Source organism: Semicossyphus pulcher, unplaced genomic scaffold (assembly GCF_022749685.1).
Source record: "Semicossyphus pulcher isolate SPU_LCO1_2020_fin unplaced genomic scaffold, fSemPul1.0.p SCAF_4, whole genome shotgun sequence".
Taxonomy (NCBI): domain Eukaryota; kingdom Metazoa; phylum Chordata; class Actinopteri; order Labriformes; family Labridae; genus Semicossyphus; species Semicossyphus pulcher.
In genome coordinates, this window is record NW_027211715.1 from 16,755,175 (window position 1) to 16,778,639 (window position 23,465).

At 42.5% G+C, this 23,465-nt stretch overlaps 4 protein-coding genes across 4 annotated transcripts in view; 3 read left to right on the plus strand and 1 right to left on the minus strand.

Annotated features, from left to right (window-relative positions):
* The window catches only part of cpamd8 (C3 and PZP like alpha-2-macroglobulin domain containing 8), a 41,860-nt gene extending 40,707 nt beyond the window's left edge, over positions 1 to 1,153 (plus strand). The window contains exon 45 of the mRNA XM_069680640.1: positions 102 to 1,153. Within this exon, the coding sequence (XP_069536741.1) occupies position 102 (1 nt within the window). The 3' untranslated portion in view covers positions 103 to 1,153. The remainder of the gene's footprint in view (positions 1 to 101) is intronic.
* Positions 1,154 to 2,765: 1,612 nt separating this feature from the next.
* On the plus strand, positions 2,766 to 4,582 carry cimap1d (CIMAP1 family member D). The gene is made up of 4 exons (XM_069680459.1): positions 2,766 to 2,805; positions 3,324 to 3,434; positions 3,717 to 3,830; positions 4,095 to 4,582. The coding sequence occupies exons 1-4, from the start codon at positions 2,766 to 2,768 to the stop codon at positions 4,580 to 4,582; spliced, it is 753 nt and encodes a 250-aa protein (XP_069536560.1).
* Positions 4,583 to 4,795: 213 nt separating this feature from the next.
* On the minus strand, positions 4,796 to 6,558 carry cks2 (CDC28 protein kinase regulatory subunit 2). Its single transcript, XM_069680354.1, has 3 exons — positions 6,418 to 6,558; positions 5,857 to 5,984; positions 4,796 to 5,196 (listed from the first exon to the last, which is right to left on the minus strand). Exons 1-3 carry the CDS (start codon positions 6,474 to 6,476, stop codon positions 5,153 to 5,155), a joined length of 231 nt encoding a protein of 76 aa, XP_069536455.1. The 5' UTR covers positions 6,477 to 6,558; the 3' UTR covers positions 4,796 to 5,152.
* A 3,125-nt stretch (positions 6,559 to 9,683) lies between these two features.
* Positions 9,684 to 23,241, plus strand: shc2 (SHC (Src homology 2 domain containing) transforming protein 2). Its single transcript, XM_069679886.1, has 13 exons — positions 9,684 to 10,501; positions 14,888 to 14,958; positions 17,108 to 17,168; positions 17,384 to 17,503; positions 17,786 to 17,839; positions 18,036 to 18,087; positions 18,269 to 18,395; positions 19,033 to 19,216; positions 19,791 to 19,884; positions 20,699 to 20,878; positions 20,971 to 21,272; positions 21,385 to 21,535; positions 21,755 to 23,241. Exons 1-12 carry the CDS (start codon positions 9,734 to 9,736, stop codon positions 21,511 to 21,513), a joined length of 2,142 nt encoding a protein of 713 aa, XP_069535987.1. The 5' UTR covers positions 9,684 to 9,733; the 3' UTR covers positions 21,514 to 21,535; positions 21,755 to 23,241.
* Positions 23,242 to 23,465: the final 224 nt, after the last annotated feature.

Below are 23,465 nucleotides of genomic sequence, written 5' to 3' on the forward strand. Positions count from 1 at the left end.
CGTCCCTCCAAAGCTTCAGATTTCAGATTTCTAATGTTCAGTTAAAGAAGTTTAAGATGATCTCATAATGACAGAGTGTCCTGTTTTCTTGTCGTCCACAGAAACGCCAACAGACCGAAGCCATACCCACCTCCAAATTGTACATTATTTGTGAATATGCTAGTGAATGGAAAGAGAAGAGAGACTTGGGACTTGCCCTGCCTGAAAGGAAGAGATGGCGGAGTCTGGAGAAAAAGAGTGTGACTTTGTGTGTTTGTGTGTGTGGATGCATTTCTATGTGTATGTGCGTGGCTGGATGTTCCTCCGTATGACTGCTCTTTAGCTAGTGTCCTCCAGACTTTTAGTTTTCTTCCTCCAGACTCCAGGTCACCAATAGGCACCATAGCGTCTTTGTTATTCACTGTACTGCCTTTATAATCACTAGAAGAAATAATCAAGTATTTATGTTTGTAATTACACCTGACGTTAAGCAAAATATTTTGTTATATTTTCTATCTGTGGTATTTATTTGTAGCTAGAGGTCATATCATTTGTATTTTTTTGCCCGCTCATACAGTCTACTCTTTGCCCTCGTGGTTCTTTGAGTTCAAACAAAAGATACGTGCTGTCAAAGGCATTTTTTTCTTTCATAGCAAGCTTTAACCCAATCATTGAAATGTTTGATGAAATTCCTCTGCTGGTATCCTGCTGTATGAAGACATATGCTAACCATATGCTTTACAGAAACATAAGCTCAAATGTTTTTCATTGTTAAGATTTTTTGGGCTTGTTGCCTTAAATAGACGGCACAGCAGAGACCGACAGGAAGCAGGAGGAAAAGAAGAGGACTGATATGCAACAAAGGCCTCTGGCCGATTCAAACCACGAACCTTACAGTTACAAGATACGCGTTTGGACCAGTGGTCCACTAGGAAGCACCAACTCAAGTGTTTTTGGGGAATCATACCAAGACACCTACAACATCTACTCTCAAGTCACCTTTCACCTTACCTACCTTGAGATTTGATTGTACAGTATATAAGCTATTTTGTTCATGTTAAATTTTGATTCGTGAAGAAATCAACTGAAAAATCAAGAATGAAGTTTTGAATTAATGTAAATGTACCAAAATTGATTAAATGTAGTCCCTATTCATTTCAAATATTGTGCTTTTTAAAACAAACAAGAATAAAATTTGTATACAATCCAAGGTTTTGTTGCCTTTACACTCTCTGCTACCTCACGTCATCCTTCTGTTCTAGCTCCTGCAGAGGAATACCTAACCCTTGTTGCTCTTTAGATAAGATCTTTGCAGATGCAGCGCACTACGTGGATCTGCTCTGCTAACAGAAGTGCTGCATTGCAGTTGTTTTTCAAAGCTGTGTTGCTCCATTTCCTTTGAAAGGCTAGTTAGGTCTGGAGATAATTTCCTGTCAGCAGTGAGCTGTATTACAGCCCTGCTGCTTCAGAGGGCTCTCTGCTTTGATAGCTGACTCTCTGACCCTCTGGCGTGCTTCTGCATTACACACAAAAAGCCGGTACATGTGTGTATCAGTTTATACTTTTCTGCATACTGTAGATGTTGCACTGTTACTGCTGACAACAGATTGGTGTTACAGAAGCAGCAGCAGCAGGGAGAGAGTTAAAGTTTAATGTTTGTTTTCTGCACATGTCACTTGTCGACCCTCTCAGTTACTGTGGCCTCAGGCAGCTCAGGCTTTTAAATGAGTCATTAACATCCCAACTACAAATCATCGATGGGATTAGAGGAGATCAAAGACGGCTAAGCTAAGCACTTAGATAATCAGTTTGACCTTAAATTAAAGATGAGGAACAAAAGGGTCTGAATGCTGATGCTGGTAACTTTCTCAGGTGTGCTGCGTTGCATCTGGCCCTGCATCTGTGTATGAAACAGAATTAAAAATGTTAGTTAAAAGTTACAGAAGTTCACAAATACTCCCCGTGTCTGTGCTTGGAGTAGATGCGGCAGGATGTACCCCTCCACCCTGAATGGAAAAACTCTGCTCCTGTAGTGACAATAAGCCAGCAGCGTGGGGGACCTGCAGCAAACTGTCCACAGCAGTCTCTGTGGAAACCACATGCATGGCTGGAGAGTGATCTTGTGTCTCCACAGTGCAATGAGCAGAAAGAGTGAAAAGAGAGCGGAGGGAGAAGGGGATCTTGGTTTCATGGTGTGCACGGAGAGCTAGCATTACATGAGAGTGAATCGGAGTGATGACATTGTTCCTCAGTACCAGCTGAGTGCACCTTTACATCCACCTCTGTGGAGGAAGGGCCATTCATCGCTCTGAGCCCCCACAGGTGGAGCATTTGGACAAAGGGACAAACAGGGACATAGATAAAGCCCTGTCCAGTGAAGAGCCTGCTCTGCTGCTGACACTGTGATGTGTATTATAAGTCTCAGGTTTCCTGATTGTTTGAGAGGAAATTGGGGATTGATTCTGGATCATCCAGGGATCTGGGTTTCACTGTCATCCAGAGCATGTGTGATGTTGGAGCCAGGAGCACCAATACTGTGAAATCTGAGGAAAACAAGATGCACATGGATTAAGATGCTCCTCTGATGACTGAGTTTCCAAGTATGCTGCCTGCCTGGAGGAAAGGGGGAATCACCTGTGGAAAGGTGCAAACGTTGTTTTAAATTGGCCTTGATCACTTTTTCTTTTGCCAGCTTCTTGTCATGATTAACAGCTGTGTGAACATTTCAGCAGCACTCCTGCTGTTAAAGGATTCCTTCAGTATCCAACGCTTCTATAAAGAGTAAAATGGAGAAGAAATACCCAGTAATCGCAGGAAGAGAAAGAGGTATGTCCATCTTTTTAAATATGTTTTCAGAAAAAGATCCATAAGTGTATAAAACTGTATACCCTGTGTGAAGGCATGAATATCACTGCCTCTCTTGGTCACTGTCAGTCGTTTTCATTATTTCAAAGGTGAAAGGCTGACGAGAGCAGAGTGGAGGACTTGTCAGCGTGCAGACCTGCTGGGACTCGTTGTTTTCTGTGAAATATGCTCCCACTCGCTCTGCTTGTGCTTAGATCCCCTGAACACTTGTATGCTGATGTAATGTTCTGCCTTAGGTTGTGTGCTGTTTGTCCCAGCCAGTGAACATGACAGATCACAATCAGATGCAGTATACAAATTACCCGACATACTTGTTCCTCAGTGACTGGTGTTGATTAATTACACAAGCCATGATTTACAGAAAAAACGTGTCCTTACCGCACGTTTTTATTATTGGTACTCTTGATATGTATTTTACTGCATATTATATATTCATGTGTTGAGGTCATCCATCTGTGTGATGTTTCCCCCGACTCCAGGGCCAGGACCCGGGCGCTATGGGCTTCCTCCAACCATTGGATTTATAGGCCACGACTTCACCAAGCCAACCAGCCCTGCTTATTCTTTCCATGGCAGGATGAGCGACAATAGTGGGTCATTCATCTCTTTCTATAACATTTAGATTATCACATAGCTACAAAGCTACAGAGAAAACAAATGAGCCCAAATACATCACATTAGCTGAATCATTGAGTGGTATACATCCTAAGTGGTGTACTTTTAGATCAAAGCCAGCAGGGGGAGACAACACCTCATAATTAGTCATTTCTTGCCTCATCACGTTTAACCTGTCAGGTTATTTCAGGACCATTATGGGGTAAAATGAAACTGACAAAGGAAACATATTGATTTTTATTATACTCTCCTTGCAGTGTATTGTGTCGACTCAAGTCCTGGACCTCAGTATCATGTTGATGCAAAAATGACTCGTTTTGGAAGGGACGGCACGCCTGCGTACTCTATGTTAGGGAGGATGAAAGCTCAGAGTAAGTTCTTATAGAAAATTAGCTGTCGTTGTTCATGCACAATTTGTGTAACAGATTTATTTACATGTTGATATGAGGATGTGATGGTTTAAAGTAAGACCAAACAAATAGCTCCAAAATTGTGCACACAGACATTTGTTTTTGACGCTACTTCTAGAGCCTGTGTCAGCTGTTACAACTGAAAATCTGAACCCTCATTCAGAACAGGCTCTCTGCCATATGTCGTTGATGGTTTATATTATTCTGCTGTTTTCTGTTCACTAGAGGAGATGCTCCAGACACCTGGACCAGGGGCATACAGCCCAGAGAAGGCCCCACCATGCAACCTCCAGCGCAGACCTCCATCCTACACAATAAGCTCCCGTACTCACTACCGGAGTGTCGACTCGGTGCCGGCTCCTAACAAGTACTCTCTTCCTCCACTCATGGGCCCTCAAGTCCCGAACAAGCCAGCCAGCGCAAGCTACACAATGTCAGGTAGTTACGCCACAGGGGGGCCGTCAGTGGATTTAGCAAAGACGCCGGGGCCCTGCAGATACAACAGCACAGACCCAAGCGTTTATCTATCTCGACAGCCAGCGTTTTCCATGCTGGGGCGTCACAGCCTACCCAGAGATGCTACCAAGAAACCGGGACCAGGAACCTATAGTCCAGAGAAAGTGATAGTTCACAAAGCCAGGGCTCCAGCCTACTCCCTGGGCATCAGACACTCTGAATTTGTTACTCCACTGGTTGTCCATATCTCTGACTGAACATCATCCATTACAAATACTTACAGGAACACAATTCTGTGAACTGGTATAAAAAAAAAAAACCTGAGCAAACGTGAAGAAATACATTTAATGTTGTTCTTTCAGCAACAAAGAACTGGTTGAATCAACCATGACTCACTTTCAAAATGTATAATATCTACAAATAATATGTACATAACACAAACACAAGTTAAAGAACAGGAAATATTCAAAACACAGAAAGCTCTTATGGGAAAATTGTGGGCTTGAGAAAAATAAAACAATATGCTTGCATGACCAATCAGTAAATAAATCAATCATAACAAAATGGCATCAGAAGAAATAATACAATAATGTTTGAAATTGTACATTTGACAGGCTAACTTTCACCTTCATATTGTGTGTAAGGTTATCATTCACAGTGGAATCAAGCCATTTGCCTCTCATTACCTCTAAAAATTGAGGGAGATGTAAAAGCAAAACAAAATAAAACAAGGTTTTCTAAATAATACATAGAACATATGTAGAGATGTTTGTGGGAGAGATATGATTTCCAAAAACGATAGCAGGTGTTTTATAGAAGGTTCCCATTCAATCCTTTGGGAGAGGTCTTCTGAAAAGCAGTATGTGTGGCTCTGCAGAGTAAAGAAAAGAAGAAGAATCTGTCAGCATCACGTACAGTACAGCAGTTTCACCATACAGTGTACAGTGATTTAACAGAGCTGATGTCAATTTGCTTTGAACTTTAACCACTTTTTAACAGGCACATGAAAGGAGCTGTTAAAGGAAGGGTTCAAATATTTTTCATGTTTAACTTCAATCGTTACTGGTCACTGTGATAATTTCTCTTCTCCATAAGGGTCGAGGAGTGAACCCTTTGTGCCAGACGACTACTGTATGTTAAAAAAGGTGTACAAAAATGTATTTTAAGTCTATAAAGCATTGCAAGTTAAAATGTTTCCTCAGCAACCTGATCAGCAGTGGCTTGAAAGTATCACAAAGGTGAATTTTATTCTTGAAATGCTGTAACTATGGAAATACCATTTTGATTTCCATAATTAAGATTAATGAAACCCTATATTTGCTTTGGCTGAGCATAACAATGTATTTTTTGCAAAAGATGTGGACTTTAGATTTTATCCCCTCATCACTTTTAGACATGATAAAAAATGTGTTCTTTATAATCAGTATGGATGGACATACTGATTACAATGATCAATAGCTCTGTCAATGTACATTTGGACTGGTGTGCACTGTTTTAAGACAGCCTATCCTTCAAATGCATAATTACTCACCTGGTTTGTGGATCATGTAGTGAATCCAGCCCTGGCTCTGTTGCACCCCCAGTCCCCTCCATTCGTCTTCTGTCATCAGGTGGGAGGAGGGCACCAGTTTAGACAGCTGCTTTGGAAGCACCACATGTCTGTATGAGGATAAATAAAACCAAATCACACATTAAGTCAAACAGTAACTTAAGTTTAGATAGTATTTAATGTAACCGTAAGAAACTCTAAGCTTTAATTTATGACACTATTATTGTATCTGAGGTCTGTCAATAAGGATATAAAATAAGTGTTAACAAGGATAGCTGATAAGTGGCCCAGTTAGCTTAGTTGTTTTGACTGAGTTCTGTTAGCTTATGCTAGCTTCAAAAAGTAACGATGAACTAAACTACACACCGATGAACATACCCAAGATAAGTTCCCAGCGGACGTTAACATTAATATACCATCGAGCTACGAAGCAATCAATCTAACCTTTATCAATCTAACCGTTTTATTAAGTTAAACTAGCGAACGTTAACGTTACACATAACAACGGTTTTTCTAAAACGTTGATGTTAGCTTTAATCGTACCTGTACTCGAACTCCTCGTCATTGTACTTGTCAGAGTAAAAAATCTGTTTCTTCGACATTTTTAGTTTGACGATAAAAATCAAAGCCGACGTCCAGAAAGCTTGTTCTGTGTGAAGTGAAGGGGCTAGCTCACTAACTTAATGATAATACTTGTGAGCGCAACAAGCTGCTGCTGTCATCTGCCGCTGTTTTCAGGGGATAATTCAAACACCAACGGCTCCCCGCTTGCCCCGGATTGGTCGACACAGCAGCACGCGGACTTCCCATCTAGAAAGATCGTCTATGTTTGGGAAGAGGAAGCACTCGGCTGCTAAACACAACGCTTCAACGAGGTACCACGGTTTGCAACAGAAGTTGTATATGTCCCTGTACATTCATAAAAACATACATTTCAGATATATCAGGAGTTTTAGTTTGTGCCATTTAGTTTTAATACGCCTCAGGTGTTTGAACGGAGGATATCTGATGTATTAGAAAAAGTTTCTGATCCTTCGACAGTTTTTTTTTTAAAGAGAAAGGCTCTTCACCGCTTTATTCCCTCCGCAGCTACACATAAGGAGGCGTTGGCAAAATACTATACCAGAAGTGAGTGAGGGGCAAAAAGCACCCATTAGGGAGAATTCAACTGCGTAAATATCGATGATGCTGGGGCATGTAAGTGTTTTCGCTGATATGCTGACAGTTCAGGCATATGTATGCATATGTAAGGTCTGACAACAAAACATTTAATATAGACTCCATCAGTGATAGAGGGCCTAAAAAGCTATAACTAACAGAACGGAGGGCCTACAACTCTACAGAATGCATCTATGCCTACATTACAACAATATACACATTATTGAGCTTTCAAGTTATGGTCCAACATATGAAGTTGAAATTCAATTTTACCCAAAGGACAAATACAGCAGGTCCATAGATATATGGATATAAACATATGTTGTTTTAATAGCCTCCACCTTTCACGTTGCTGTCACTGTATTAATAGTGCAGTTGCATTTTTTATTTTCCTGTTGTGACAGCATAATAGGCTATACCTAGAGAAGAGATTTTTTCCTCTTGGCTTTACACGAATATATAACTTTTCTCAGCCAATGATTAACATAAAAAATAAACACTCTGTACATGTTAACCAAACAATAGGGTGTATAGTAAGAGGTATCTGTGTTGCAACAACCTATGCTGTTGTTCTTAGCTGTAATCACTGTTGTCAGGGTAATGGCTGCTAATGAGTGGTGTTGTATTCACAGCATGATTTGTTCCACTTGTACATGCAAACTACCACAGTCAGGAGGCAATTGTTAACTCTTCACATACGGAAAAACATAGTATAGTTGAGTGAATAAAACTATTGAGTCACATCAGATGCAATAACTAATATTTCTACAGCATCTTTTTTCTTAACAAATACTTTTATTTAATTTGATTTGAAGTAATAATAGCCCCATACCTGCTTTGCACTTGTGTATTGTGCTGTCAGAGTAATTATTTGTTTTTTGACAGAAAAGGGGGACGGTACGTACAGTGGATGGTCAGCCGCTTGTGCATCTGTCAACATGCATTGATCCCATCTGGTTTATCAGTAACTTCTTTCACTCTGTGTGAAACAAACAAGAAGTGATTGGCTGCTTGGAGGAAGGTGGGATGGCAGTGGCAGTCGTGTCATTACGTTTCCGATGGTGGTTTGTGTGTGATTTGGATATTCTCATGTTGTCTGCAGACTAGTGAAAAGATAATAGTTTTCATAGTCCTCCTTATGGACAGCTCTTTTGTACTATTATAGTTGCCTGTATTGCTTTTTTCTGATAAAAGTCATTGGACGTTCACTGGACTGGATCCTATTATCATCCTTTTTCTCTTCACAGCCTGATACATAGGTAAGCTTCCTGTCTATGATTCCTTGGGGATTCATAGTTGAACATACTTGAGAGTGTTTGTTTTTGTTTGTTTACTCTTTTGTTCAACATGATCGCCCACTTTCCAAAGTGATAATGAGACTGAACAAACTGTAATGACTTTCTTGGTAGAATTGAAGCGACTGACCTCTCTCTGTCTGTGTAGGTGATATTGTTTGGTCAGTAGATTAGTCCTCGTTTTGCGTAACAGATGGCCCTGACTTTTGTTAACCACTAAGACTGGTCTGTTCTTTAACCATTTGATGTCACTTTTCTATTTCTGTGTGTTGTGTTGGATGATTCCTGATGTGATGCTATCATTAGCTTTCTCTTTAAATACCTTGCATCTGCTCCAACCTGTGTGAAGGAATCCTTGCATCTAAAGCAAACCTTACAATAACGTTTGTGTAAGATAGGAAAATACGATTGTGAGTAAAAAATGAAAAACTTACAGAACAGAATGGGACAGATTTGACGTGGAATAAGGTAAAAAGCCTGAGGTTATGATGCAAAGTGAGGAGCTAAAAGCACGGTGCTGAAATGGCTGATTGCTCTCTGGGGAGGCAGACGGGAGGGAAGTTGGGAAGAGAATTCAGACAGATGGGATAGGGTGGATGTTTTCAGACGTGTAGTCCCTCATGAGTGTGGCTGCATTGTTTCCTTTGTTGGCGTTTTGTCTATTGCAAAGACAAATGGAATTACTCACTTACTCAATCACACGAATCGAAGGCACATTAACTAATTGGATGTGACTCATGCCTGTTATTACTCACATTGTTATTTCTATTTTGTGTGTGTCCATTTAACCGTTTCATCCAAGAAATGTTCGCCTTATTTTCAGGTTCCTTGTCTTGATTTAAAAAAGAGCAAGAGGAAATAATTACTGTGTCTTTTAAATGCCAAATGCAGTATTTATTATTTATACAGAGAGAAAAGAGTGTTTACGCTTCAGGTCAGCAATATCAATTTGTAGATCTGTACGTCCTTGAGAGTAAAAGTGTTTCTGTGCGTGTGTGTGTTTGAATCAGGGTGGTTCAGGCAGATGTGTTTTAGCTAATACAGTCTGAGAGCAGCTGGGCAGGGCAGGGCTAATAGACCCAATGACATCATCCAAAGAGAGAGAGAGAGAGATAGGGAGCAGAAGAGCGAGCGAGCCTCAGGCAGTAAAAGGAAGCAGGCCGGCTCAGACAGAGAAGAGCGTGGCATGAGTGTGGGACAGTGTGTGTGCGTGTGTGTGAACGGGAGAGGAGCATTCACTTGATAAGGATATAGGACTCCACCTGAAAGATTTTCTCTCTAGTTTTCTCCCCTCCTTCCATTACACCTCTCCCCCTTCCCTCCCCTTCCCCCTTTCCCCTTTCCCCTCCTCATCCTCTGGCAGTTATCCCCCCTCTCAGCTCCTGCTTCCAGCGGCTCCTCCGGGCATGCTCCTTAAGCCAAAGTATGGCCGCTTTCGCAACGAGTCTGTGACCTCCTCCGACGACCTGATGCAGAGCTTAGCCATGAGCGGCAAAGTCGTGGCCACGCCGGTGGTCCCCTCCTCCACCCCGAGCCTTCCTCTGCCTCCTCTGCCTCCTCTGGATCACAGTGCAAGATCCTCCTCCTCCGCCGGGGCTGCAGCGCTGGCCGACTCCCCCTGCCTGGACGGGGAACAGGATGCCACCACTACCTTTTGCATGCTCATCCCTAAGATGCCCCAGTGGAAGTTCTCCAACTCGCTGCTCAGCAGGAGCCCGTCCAACTCCAGCTCCAGCTCCAGCTCTAGCAAAGACTCGGGGAAGGCGGCAGCAGCTCCTTCCCAGAGCTCTGTCTCCCTTTCATCATCATCACACAGGCCCAGCGGTGTGACCTCAGCCAGTGGCCCCGTGGCAAGTCTCGCAGCGGTGCTTAACTCCTGTGACCCTGTGTGTGTCACCCCCTGTTCTTTGCAGGCCATCCGGGGGCAGAGAGCAGTAGCAGCAGCAAGCTCTGCCAATCCAGGGGGGCACGGATTCGGGGCCACAGAGGCCATGGCGAGCCCTGGGGTTTCCAGCAGCTCCAGGTCAGGACTGAACCGCAGGACAAGGGTGGAGGGCATGTGGCTCGGGGGAGAGGACTTCACCCAGAAGGGCAGCTTCATCCACAAACCCTCCCAAGGCTGGCTGCACGCGGACAAGAAGATTGCAGGACCAGGAGCCTCTTATATAGTCAGGGTGAGTCAGTGGGAACCTGTTTGACATTCACTTGATCATCCAAGATTTGTTTTGAAAGTAACTATTGATTTTCTGTTGCAGTTATTAATAAAAAAACCCACAAGAATATGCAAACTACTTATTATTAATGACACCATTTCGAGGTTTCTGTATCTGTGTGGAAAACAAAAGGACAGCACAGTGCCAGGGCGGTTTGTTATGCTGCTCATGTGGCGATGGGCTGGGGAATACATAATGTAATCCAGATAGATGGCTTGGTGTGGCTGGCAGGGAGACTGCGTCAGGATAACAAACAGGCGTCAGGGTGGTGAAAGACAAACAAGAAAATGATGTGCACAGGGCTGTAGTGGGGATCATTATTAGCGGCACTGTTTACCTTAGGCTCCATAATATACTACACTTATAATACAGTCACCATTGGTAATAATAGAGCATGTAATCTATGTTTGATGGTGAGCGCTCACTGTGAGCTTGTGGGAGTGGTCATCTTTGTGTTGTATCGGGTTTGTTTACAATAAGAGTTTATCCATACAATGCGATTTAATGAGTGCTAATCTTAATTATAGTTAGTATCAGTATGTGTATATAACATTTTTAACTTGTTGTTTTATTACAAACAAGAGAAAGCTACATAAAGAAATGTATAGTAAGCTGTCCCACCAGAACAAGCAGCAGCAAAGAAAGGTGATGTTGAACCCTGCAGCGACATCTTTATCAGTGTGTACTTGTGCATTGTGTTTACAAAGGGTTACCATCTCATGCAGACGTCAATGTCAATGATCTCCCTTTCGCAATCCCCTGCGCATGTTCACCTCCGCCCCCCCACCCCTCCAACTAAGGACATGGCTCTTGATTAGCCCAGTCTGGAAACCAATGGCATTATACAGGCACCATTCATTCCTATATTCAATTACATTTAATCACAGTCATTTGCATCATGTGATGTGGAGGAGGACGGCTGCATCAGTATGGGAGAGGTGCCACGATCTCCCTCGCCATCATGCAGGGCCTGTTCCTAGAGTCATAACAAATGCTGCTCTAAAATGTGATTGATATCTCAGTCGGGTAATTAGCGGAGCAAGCTTTTATCGAGTTATGCTTTCGTCTGAAGGTGTTCTGCAATCATGTGAGGAGTACATTTTACTACATGTGCGATTCAAAGGTGAATCTATGCACGGAGGGGTACTTGCTGCATGTATTAGTGTCAAAGTGACAGTAGATTTCTGCTGCGCTGTGCCATTTTTAATCAGCATAGCCACCAGAGTGCACAGCTCTCTCTCTCTATTTCTGTTCCAGTGACTCTCTCTCTCGCTCACTCTTTCACAGACACACCCACAGGCCGTCTATCCTGTGCTGGGAAAGATACAAATATGATTCTGAGGACTGCTCTCCTCCTGTACACTTCCTCTTTGTCAGGCTCCGTGTCTGGCCTGCATCTGCCATCTCTGACAGCCAGGACACTGCAGCAAGCTTTAAACAAAGCACTGCAGCTGCCAAAGAGGCTATCGTTCAAACCAGACTGTTATATAGTGTTTTATAGTGTTCCTTTACAATCTGGTTATTTATTAAACGATAAATATCTGTAATGTCATTTCTATTGATGCATTTTCCAGAAAGGGTGTCTCATTTAGTGGTTGCATGCTTGAAAATCAGTGCACAAAAGTATGAAACTGGTTGGCATTTAATTGTCCACAACGTAAGGAAAATACGTCACCACCCTCACCATGACGTAGACTGGACCGTACTGAACTCAGTGCTATCCAGATCCTGTTTAATAACATTCAGCTGTTTTCAGTATCCGCCCTATATCACCTGCCAATCCATCCTTACACAACTTCTAGTTTTATTAAATTTCTGTGCAGCGCTTCCTTGAAAGTCAGTGCCCCTTTAGTCCTGGGAATTGTGCTTTTGAGACTTGGCCAAAGCGATAGAAGAGGGGATGCGTTGTATCAGCAGAACAGTGTGTCACAATGGAGGCATTGCCAGAAAGAGGGGAAGAAAAAAGAGAGACAATTTCCCTGATGGAAGACTTCCCCGTCTCTCCAAATCTGGTTAGAAAGCTCATTAAGCTCTCAGGCTCAAGGGTTGCTCTCTCTCCCTCCCTCTCTCTCTGTGGACGTACGGCTGCCGTGTTTTCTGTCTGCTGTCTGTTGCAGTCACTAACAATCCTGCAAACGGCACTAAATTTGACATTGACTGAGCCAAAGCGCTGTAGGAGAGGATGTGAATTATGTGGCGCCAAATTAGTTTCACAAGAGCTCATAAATCACACAAGCTGATATCTGGCTAAAGAGTTTTATATCAAAGATTTAAGAGGAGTTTTTGTATGAGCAGACTTTTTAACAAGGGATAGAATCAACAGTCACAGTCATGAAATTATAACAGTGCGATTCTGTTAATTAATGTGTTTATGTTTACGTTTATTTGAACACATTCAGTCGTCCCTGGACAGATGTTCATTATGTCATGATACTATATAGATATCTTCTGATAATGGCAGGTACAGAAACGTGAGCTGCCCAACCGTCCTTTCATAGAAACTCACAGTAATGCAGGTAATACGCGCACTGATAGTGAACACAAACACACTCACACCCTCAGCATCCCCCAGAGGCCTAAGAAGCTGCAGTTTGTCCGTGAATTGGAGCTCTTAGTGCTGCTAATCCAGTCAAGGTGCCATTAGCACCCCAACCTGACAGCTATTAGGAAGCTGCTCAGCTGGCTGGAGTACTCTGTAATGGTCTGTGTGTGGATTTGAGTCAGATTATGATGCAAGGTTGGACATAGTCATGCTTATCAATAGAGGATTACATGTTATGTACTTGTGAGGTGTCTTTTTGCAGTGCAACCTACAATACATACGGATGTGAGTTAAAGGGGTCATATCTGATGAGTGGATATTCTCATGTTGTGCATGAGTTTCACATTTGTGGGTGTTTATTGTTCACAGAGAAAAAGTGAAAACTGCAGAATGCCGTGTGTTTCCAGAATGACATGTTTAAAAAGGTCGCCTTTGAAATGGGCCGTTCAGAACAGCTGCAGGTTTCTACACAGAACCTTGCTTTGGCTGAAATCGACCAATCGTCATTCACCATCTTTCACCTCAGGCTGCCAACTCCTCGGTTGCTGCACTTGCACTGGTGTATCATCTTCCCACTCAGGGTCCGATTCTGGCTCGTACACGTAGGATCGCACACGTGTGGGGAGGGGCTACGCAGTCACTCCAAATACTGTAAGCCAATCGTGGCGAAGGTCTAACCTTTGAATGGCAAAATGGAAGCTGGCAGCGTTTTAGATTGTGTATTAACACACTTTCTACTGCAACTACAACACTTCATATTACATGTAGTGGTATCCTGGGAAGCTCAGGGTTACTCACGATACAATACAGTACGGGATACGTGGCCCACAATAACGATAATATCACAATTCTGCGATAATTGATATATTGCAAGACAATGATAAAATGATACATGACCATATCTGATTATCTTCTTCTTTGCCCAAGTAATTTCCATTTAAGTTTATTCAAGTCATAGTAAAGTAGTGACATGGTGAGTCAAAATCTGTTTAGAGCGACATACATGTGTAAATGAAAACATCGATACTTGGCACCAGCCGGTTGATAATTGTATTGCACGAGTCAGGACGACGATATATTGCCATATCGATATTTTGTCCTGCCCCTAATTACATGTTCATTATTATATGGCAAGGAGCATCTAAGTTCTACCTAAATCTGCCCACCAATCAGAATTTTATTAAAGTCGAGGTGAAATGAAAAATGTAATTTTAATCCTTTTAGATCACATCCTCGGTAATATTGTGCATCTATTTGACAATATAGGCCAAAAAAATACAGAAAATCCATTTCTTCGTATTCTTATATCAAAATTCGATCATTTTTTCTTCCTGTAAAAAAATATCCCATGTGCTTACGTAAGCTAGAACCAACCAATTTCAACCAATCAATCTGCAACATTTAGCCGCAGAGCACCAAGAACGCTCGGTCAGTTAGCTAGCTACTGCGCTGTGGAGAACGTCTGTCTACGCCCACTTCTCAACGATCAAATCAAATCCCTCTAATGATATGACCCGCCTGCACGTCCTGTTTCACTCGGAAATACGTCACGATACGGAAGCTAGATACTCTCGAAATGCCGTTTCAGTTCGACTTTAAACCATTTCCAACATTTCGTTGTATTTAATGTTGGTTTAATTTTTTTTTAGGCTTTCAAAATTGTATCTGTTGTCAATTTTTGTTCCTTTGTTTCTGTCTGTTTCTTCCTTCAGTATGTGAAGCACATAGGGCTGCGTGTTTGTGTGAAAGGTGTTGTATAAATAAAGTTGAGTTGATTTTTATGTTTGTTTTGTTTCTATCTGCAGTACATGGGCTGCATTGAAGTACTGAAGTCAATGCGCTCCCTGGACTTCAACACGCGGACTCAGGTGACAAGGTAAGCTTGTAACCATCTCTACTGATGCTGATGAGTCAGGAGAATTTGATCCAGATGTACAGGATTAATTATCAACCTCTATGATATCAAATGGCTATCAGCAGTGTGTCAGTTTAGACGTATTTTTTGGCCTAAAACAGCTTTATTGGAGAAACTTGATCTTGTTTGATCTTGCGCTAAACAAGTTGCCATGGAAATGTAAAGCCAATGCACGTATAAAATGATATAAACCAGAACTTAAGTAACAAGGTTTTGCACAATGGCAATGCTAAAGTGCTAAACCTGCTGTATATGTTTAGTTGCATGACATGAGAACAATACCTCAGGGTCTTTGTATGTCTGTGTCCATGTGTTGTTTTACCCTCCATGTGATGTTATTGTTATAAAAGCAGGGTTCCTCTCCTCCTGGGAGAAGCGCTCTCCCTCTCTGTTTCTCACCCTCCTCCCTCTCTCCTCCACAATCGATCGGCAGTAATCGGAGCCCGCCGTGCATGCAGGGCTTAAGTGCAGGGGGGAGGAGGCAGCAGAGATGGAGTGATAGAGAGAGGGAGATCTATTATTGATGTTTGCTAATGAGTGTGGAAAGCTGCAGTGGACCCCATGAACGCGCCCTGCTGGATAATGTCTGCGGTTGTAACTTCTTTAGGAGGAGGAGGAGGAGAGAGGGAGGAGAGTTCAAAACAAAACAGCAGAACATAACTTGAGTGAAGGGAGGAACCATACGGAGCATACTTGAGCTGACTGATTGCATTACATAATTTGAGTCGTTCTTTTTTTTGTGCATTGCTGATTCATTTGTTTTGGTTTTGCATCCTTGCAGTTGTTGACCTTATAGTTGAAGCGACTGCACTATTTTCTATTCAGCAGAGTGAGTGACGCAGTTTATCATCGCCTTCTTTTTAACTGACTTTAAAATGTCAGGCGTCTCTGAGTCCTTGGGGCGCATGGGACGAACCATCTGTCCCACACGGCCAAAAATCAATGATAGATTGTCTTAATCAATATCAAACTTTATGTAAATTAATTCTGGATGCAACCCAAGGGCAGCAGAGCCTTCGTTTTCTTCTTGCTGACTTGTAATAAAAGTGAATCCAGTCCGAGGAAACGACAACCAAAAATTCAGCTGCTGTTAGAATTTCAAAAATGTTATTCAGCTCGTCGATTGAAAGAAATGCATCCTCCCAACACAACAGTCCTCTCTGTGTCAGGGTGTTAAACAGCAGCAGCAGTGCTAATGAGGCCCAGAGTTTTATTGCGGGGAAGATAGCGAGGCTGCAGAAGAAAACAACAACAGCTCATCTCTCTCCTCCTCCTCCTCCTCCTCCTCCCTCTGCCCTCGCGTTAGCATGAGTCATTGTGATGTTTTTCAAAAATCCCTGAGAAGACCTTTACTCGAGACAGGGGCCCGGGGACACTGCTTTTTAAATATTTACGAGACACTTGATAGGGGCAGCTGGCTTCTTAACTGCTGTCCCCGCTGTCCCCTGGCAGTGAGAGTGTGAGCTCCAGCCCCAAATTCACATTACGTCCCGCTCCCGCCATCAGACACACAGGGGACAGGAGCTTTAAACACCCATTAAGCGGCCATTCCCAGGAGTTATAGCAGCTCCACTGCAAAGTGGTAACAAATCTGCAGAGAGGAGTGCACGGAGGAAAACAAATGTGAATAATGATGCACTAAAGAAGCCATTGCACAGAGCCTAGATACTCTATTTGAGCTTAAATAAGAGAGTTCTTTCCTCCTTAATTCAACATGAATCTCATATACAGTCAGTGCAGATGATTCTCTCTGAGATCTTTCAACATCACTGCTCAGACCTAGTTACGTACTTGTTATCAGACATGCTGGAAACCTTTTCTTGGCCTTTGAACTGTGATGGGTCTGTGACCTCTGACCTCGGCCAGAGGGAGAGAACACAGAGCTTCTGTTCATGTTTAACCTCAGGTTTGTGCATCATTGTGATGCAGCAGTTTTTTGCAGTCCTGACAGCTTTCAATCTCAATTATACTCAATTATACTATTCACATTTGCTCGGACAGGAATCCACTTGATTTTTAGATGATTAATGTGTCCCTGTGCCTTTATGATCAGTGACACGTGTGCCTCGGTACAGGCTGACCTTTGACCTTTCATCATCCCCCTAATTAGGGAAGCCATCAACAGGCTGTGTGACGCTGTGCCAGGCGGAAAGGGAGCATGGAGGAAGAAGGTTAGTAGGAACTTTAATCTGACTGTGCATGTCTGATTGTTATCCTGGCTGGAGAAGTAGATGGGCTGAAATAACCACACAGGGACGATCGAAAGTTATTAGACTGTGAACTGTCTATAAATTAATTTTGTCATAATAAAAGTCGAGTGCAGTAAATACAGCATAATAATTTCTTATCTTTAAATTCTGACTGACTGTATTTCTTCACCTTGCAGGTACTGAACAAAGCTCTCCAGTCTGTAATGGGGAAGAGTAACCTGCGTTTTGCAAGCATGAGTATAGCAGTAAATATATCGATAGATGGCCTTGGTCTGCTTGTCCCAACCACACGACAGGTACGATGCTTCACTATGCATTCGTTCATAATAAGGCTGTTACAAAGTTTCTCCCTGGCTGCAAATAAATAGAAAGTTTCCTTAAAATCTGCTTTTTATCCTTTAATTTTGTTACCAGTATGTATTATTTATCCCCAAGTATCTTTAACTCTTGTCTGTTCTACATTGAAACCTTTTTTTTTTTTTAAGTCTTTCATCCACATCCAGATGAATTAATGATGAAATGCTTTAGTAGGATCTTGTCAAACCTCTGCCTCAGTTTCATCCCCTCGTCTCTTCCAGGTGATCGCACATCACCCCATGCAGTCCATCTCCTTTGCCTCAGGGGGAGACACGGTGAGTGCAGCGTCTCTCTCCCTCTGCTCTCCTTCGTGTTGTTGACATTTTGGAAGGCTGCACAGACATTTGGCAGACTGACTAGATTCCATTTTATTGGTTTCCAATCTCATGACCCAATAATCAATGAAGGCTTTAATTTAGTTATAAAGGTAAGGTCTAATTTATTTTGTCTAACTGAATTTTTCTGTTGCAGGACACGCCTGATTATGTTGCATATGTGGCCAAAGACCCGGTGAATCAGAGAGGTACGTCTTAAAGGGCGGCTTTTTCAGTCATTTTTAAGCAAAATAATTCTTCCATTAAATTATTATTGAGATTAAAAGTAGACCATACTATGACATTTCCTACAGGCCCTAAAAAATAAGATATCACCCTATTAAAAAGCCAAAAATCTGAATAACAATATTTGTGTTCTCTCCCCTTCAGCGTGTCACATCCTCGAGTGCTCAGACGGGTTAGCGCAGAGTGTCATCAGCACCATCGGCCAAGCCTTCGAGCTGCAGTTCAAACAGTACCTACACAGTCCTCCCAAAACCATGGCGTCTATGGACAGGTGACATGCCAAAATTATGACTTCTATTAGAATATGAAAAGCCTTTAAAGAAATGTTGTCCTTATCCTCCGAAAATGTGGCATCTGAGAAGTGGTGACACTGAAGAAAAACATTGATTAGCAGCATATTTCTAACAGCATGATGTTAGAAAGGACTTTATAAAGTTTCTCTCTTCAGCAAAATTCTTACAAACAGTAATATTTCAACTACAAGCAGACAAAGTAGACAAAGTAAATTAAATTTGACAATACTTAATGATGTTGTGATGATGCCACCGCAGACACAGGAGGAACTTCAGACTGTTTAGTCTTTTCTATTCTGGTTTGCTTCCTGCTGCCAGCAGCAGCAGCAGCAGCTCTGGTGGTCTATATAAATCTCTGGAAGATTAATGTAGATCACTTTCGGATGAGGCGATGTCATTTGATCAGACCGCATCCATTTGAGAACCCAGATTTCCTTCTCATCATTATCATCTCTATTTATAACTTCATATAAAGTCATGATAAAACTATTAATATCGACTTAAATATTGAGATTAAAGAGGTTGTTGTGTTGTAGTTATGCTGCTAATTTTACTGTGTTTATATATACTTTTGGATCTGCATAAAATGTGTATGTTCACATATGTCCTTCTCAGGTCTGTCAGGACAGAGGAGACGATGTGGGGGGAGGAAGAGGACTCCTCTGAGCATGATTACTACAACAGCATCCCAGGGAAGGAGCCTCCTGTAGGAGGGGTGGTGGACTCCAGGCTCCGGCCCAGTGGATCCATGCTGGGTCACATCCACACCCAACCACAGGCAAGCAAGACTGCAGCACAGGTGAATCTCCAGGTGTGATTTTATGGCTCTAAAATCAAGTCCTGTTAGGTTCTGGATGCTGGCCTTGTAGTCGTAGCTGTGCAGGTTATTTTAGTAAAACACTGCCAAATATGTAAGCATTAGATGCAATCATGCCATCTAATGTTATCACAGAGGTAATATTAGCTCCGTCTGGTCATTATCAAGTAGTGCATGAATAACCTTTAGCAGCCATGACAGCCAGGCTAAAGCTAACCTCCCTGTCATCCTCATAATGCACTCATGACTTGACTGATATGTTTCTCCTGTTTCTTCTCTGCATTATTCACATGAAATTAAACAGCTGAAGTACAGAATGTATTCGATATCAGCCCTCCTGATGAGCCATATGATTAGATAAAAGCTCAGCTCCACTGCTGCCAATCCTGAGGGAGAAATCCGCGCTCTCTTCCTGCAGCTTGTTCAAAATATGGTGACATGCAGTAGCTAATGTTTCAGAGTGCTTCAAAACTGCATTATGTAGAGACAAGAGAGGAGAGAGTTGTTCACTCACGTGTGAAGATTTAAATGTATGTGTTCTTGTGTGTGTTTGCAGATGGGGTCCCCAGCCAGGAGAGAGCACGGATCTTATCCTCCTGGTCAGCTGTGTTATGAACTTCACTGGGACACAGAGACGAGCAGCGGCTCAGGTGAGACACCGTGTGGTGGGAGACTGGTATAACATCTAAGGAATGTTTTGCTCACCAGGCACTTTTCTTGATATGGATATTAGCAAAACAAAAGGCTTTCATAAAGGACAAACTCAAAGTTTTTGGATGGACTACCTTTAACCCTGAAAGTGGCGGAAGTTTCTGCAACCAATTTGTTGGTAAAAGTCTATCTGTGCGCTTTGAGCCCTCAATGATATTCACTTACCATCCAGCACTAACAGAAAGTACTGTACTGTAAAGAACTTATAAGATACAACTGTAGCACGCGGTAGTGCGTAGTTCTAAATCTGACGTTTGACAAAACCAAGATGATTTCATTCTCAGAGGCATCGAGCCGGCAAATACAATTATACATAAGGTTTCATAAAACAGCTTGGAAAGTATTGACTCTTTCTTTTTAAAGAATTTTTTGGGACATTTTCTATTTTATTACACAGTCACTAGTAAAGACAGGTTAAAGAAACAAGGGTAGAGTGAATCAAACGATGGCGATTACGGTTATGTAGCAGCTACTCGGGCCCTCCACAAGCTGTTGGTCTATCATTATAAAATCAGCATTACACATCAACTTTAGTACTGTGTAAATAGTCTTATTTTATGCATAAAAATACGCTGTACATGTTCTGTTGTGTCCAACTAAACAATATACTTACAATTGAGATTTCAACCACTAGAGGGGGCCAAAAAATCAGATACATCAGAGTGTTTCAGAAACAACACACACACGCACACACACACGTCGATATGTCCTTCCAGAGGTCAGAACGGTATTGATAGCCCTCGTCTTTTTCAGGTCTGACATCAGATGGTTACCTGTGTGCAGACGGACAGCCACCAGGCAGTAGAGATTATGAGGAGCATCAGTACGTTAACACTCAGAGTCTGGAGAACCTGGATTCACTGGCACAGGGGCACGACGGGCGCAGAGGGAGCAGGGCACCAGACAGTCCCAAAAAGGACCTCTTTGACATGAGTGAGTCCTGTCAAGTTACTGTAAAACATTCTGAACATTAAAGATCCTCTTTTATTTAAAAAACATTTGATTTATATCGTTTTTTCCTTTAGGGCCCTTTGAGGACGCCCTGAAGCTCCACGAGGCCTGTGGCGGAGGGTCCGGCGTCCGGGTGCTGGAGGACCAGTGGCCCAGCCCTCCACGCCGTCGGGCGCCCGTGGCCCCAAATGAGGAACAGCTGCGCAGGGAGACGTGGTACCACAGCCGCATGAGCAGGCGAGACGCAGAGAGACTCCTGGTTCGAGACGGAGATTTCCTGGTCCGGGAGAGCACCACCAACCCAGGACAGTATGTGCTGACCGGCATGCACTGTGGCCTCCCCAAACACCTGCTGCTGGTGGACCCAGAGGGAGTGGTGAGTCCGGCAACTAGTGAAATGAATTATAACTGCACTGTTCATCATCGCAAAGTCGTATTCTTTCAAGCCTGTAAAGGGTTGGTGCTGTCTTCCACTGTCCTCCATACAGGTCCGGACCAAAGACATGTTATTTGAGAGCATAAGCCACCTCATCTCCTACCATCTGCAGAATGAGCTGCCTATTGTAGCAGCAGAGAGCGAGCTCCACCTCAAACAGGTGGTCAGGAGGAAACAGTGATGCAGATGGACAGCATGGGACGGTGAGCATGGAGTCTTCTTTGTGTTTACAAGATGCCTCAAATGATTGAGGATTAAAAATTGAGATAGCAGGGAGGTAGCGGAGAGTAAACCTTAATTTTTATTTACAAAGTACTGTATTTTACTAGATTGGAAAAGGAGGAAAAAGGCATCTTTTAAAGAACAGATATCTGCAATAGCTGTTACAACTGATGCTTCATATTTTTTATTCTTCATTTCAGAGCTGGATTTCTGCATTTCTCATGCAAAACAAACAAACAAAAAACATATGGACATCATTTATCCCTGATGGATGTTTATCTGGAACCCAGGATTTCACTGATTCTTTATTTCCATGAACAATTCTTGTAATCGGAGAGGGGGGCGTCTGACATCTCCCTGTACTTCCTCTGCCTCTTGCCCACCAGGAACAACCAAAAACTGTCCCACAATTGTCATGAACTTCTTAGCATGCAGCTATTAAGCTAACAAACATACCTGATTAATTTTGAGGAAAAATGTCAAACCACGACAAAAATGAAACTGTCTGAAGACGGACCAGACTTCAGGAAATCAGGATGCGCACAGAAGTGATGTCCTACAAAAGCCTGTAAGAGTGAAGTGCTTCCAGGGAACCATGGCCACGAAACAAATAATGGACAAGATAAAAAAATATGGTGTCGACACAGAATATGTCTCTGAGATTCATGTGTGTATAAATGCAGGAAATCGGAGAGACTGTTTGTTGTTACATGTTCACAGGTCTTCAGTATCTGACTCTAAGATGGCACAATGGAGACACTGAACATGATTCAGTGCTGGATTTATAAAAGCCACACCTTCCTTCGCCTTTCTTTGTCTCCATGCTAACAAATCACCAAACTCACTGTCTTATATAGACACCAAGTGGACATGCAGTACATTGCCCCGAACGTGGGAACTTTTATCACATTTACCATAAACATGAGTCGTTTGTGTCGTGATTGTAAGGGCTGTTCATAATTTGTGTGTGTTGTATAAGCCTATGAACCCGTTATTGTTCAATCTGCACTCAAATGATGGTTAAAACAAATATACAAACTCAGTATATCCATGCCTGTGTCCACAGCCCCTCCAACTTCAGTGCCTTAATAACTACAGGGACAGGCGTCTGTGTCGGTGTATATAATGTGCATCTATGCTCCTAATGCAAAACACTAGTTTTCTTGCCATGCCAATGAATGACTGAACAAACTTCAGGATGATTAAGCTCTTATACATGTAAACAGTGACCTAAGCTGCTCTTGTTTTCAGTGTTTAATACTGTCTCATGTGTCGTTGTCTGCAGAACAGTCCATTCAGTTAGAGTCAAGCCACAGACAGCTCTGGTCTACAGTGATGGATGATTAAGACAGGGGATTTGGACCCTATGTCAAATCCGTTATTTGTCCCGACTCAGGGGAACACATCACTTTATTGATTGTCTTTACACGTCTGTGATTTGCTTCTGCATTTCCTAATCTATTTTGCCAATCGAATACTTTGAAATCTCACTCGAGGTACGTCACATGATGTTTGCGTTTCTCTTTGTGTCTTCAGCAACATATCTTTAATCCGGCCCTCCGCTGTTCCGAGCTGCAGCCTCATGAATGCACAGAGAGATGAGGTGAGGCTTTTGGTGAGGTCCAAATGATTATTGGAATTATTTCAGATCTCCTTTTTTTTGCTTTCTCAGGAATTTTTCTTGGATCTTTACCTCTTTGATTAACTGTAATGGCCGTTTGTCAATAAAACTTATTAAAAAAAGCGTATTCTTTTCTCATCTCTGATTCCTCTGAAGCAGCTCCACAGTTAAGCCAGCTGTCCGACTTCCCGTGCACACGTGCTGCAGCCAAATTAAGACTTGAGATTGCCATCACCCAGAAATAGATGTGAGGGAGAGAGTAGAAGCTGTGGAGACCCAGTTTGTTCAAT

What these genes read in the sequence shown, in the direction of transcription:
- cimap1d (XM_069680459.1), top strand. Translation starts at nt 2,766, where the DNA reads ATGGAGAAGAAATACCCAGTAATCGCAGGAAGAGAAAGAG. An exon ending in AATCGCAGGAAGAGAAAGAG is followed by an intron (nt 2,806 to 3,323) that starts GTATGTCCATCT and finishes CCCCGACTCCAG; the next exon opens with GGCCAGGACCCGGGCGCTAT. An exon ending in TGGCAGGATGAGCGACAATA is followed by an intron (nt 3,435 to 3,716) that starts GTGGGTCATTCA and finishes CTCTCCTTGCAG; the next exon opens with TGTATTGTGTCGACTCAAGT.
- cks2 (XM_069680354.1), bottom strand. Translation starts at nt 6,476, where the DNA reads ATGTCGAAGAAACAGATTTTTTACTCTGACAAGTACAATGACGAGGAG. An exon ending in GACGAGGAGTTCGAGTACAG is followed by an intron (nt 5,985 to 6,417) that starts GTACGATTAAAG and finishes ATCCTCATACAG; the next exon opens with ACATGTGGTGCTTCCAAAGC. An exon ending in CTACATGATCCACAAACCAG is followed by an intron (nt 5,197 to 5,856) that starts GTGAGTAATTAT and finishes TTTACTCTGCAG; the next exon opens with AGCCACACATACTGCTTTTC.
- shc2 (XM_069679886.1), top strand. Translation starts at nt 9,734, where the DNA reads ATGCTCCTTAAGCCAAAGTATGGCCGCTTTCGCAACGAGTCTGTGACC. An exon ending in AAAGGACCTCTTTGACATGA is followed by an intron (nt 20,879 to 20,970) that starts GTGAGTCCTGTC and finishes TTTTTCCTTTAG; the next exon opens with GGCCCTTTGAGGACGCCCTG. An exon ending in TGGTGGACCCAGAGGGAGTG is followed by an intron (nt 21,273 to 21,384) that starts GTGAGTCCGGCA and finishes TCCTCCATACAG; the next exon opens with GTCCGGACCAAAGACATGTT.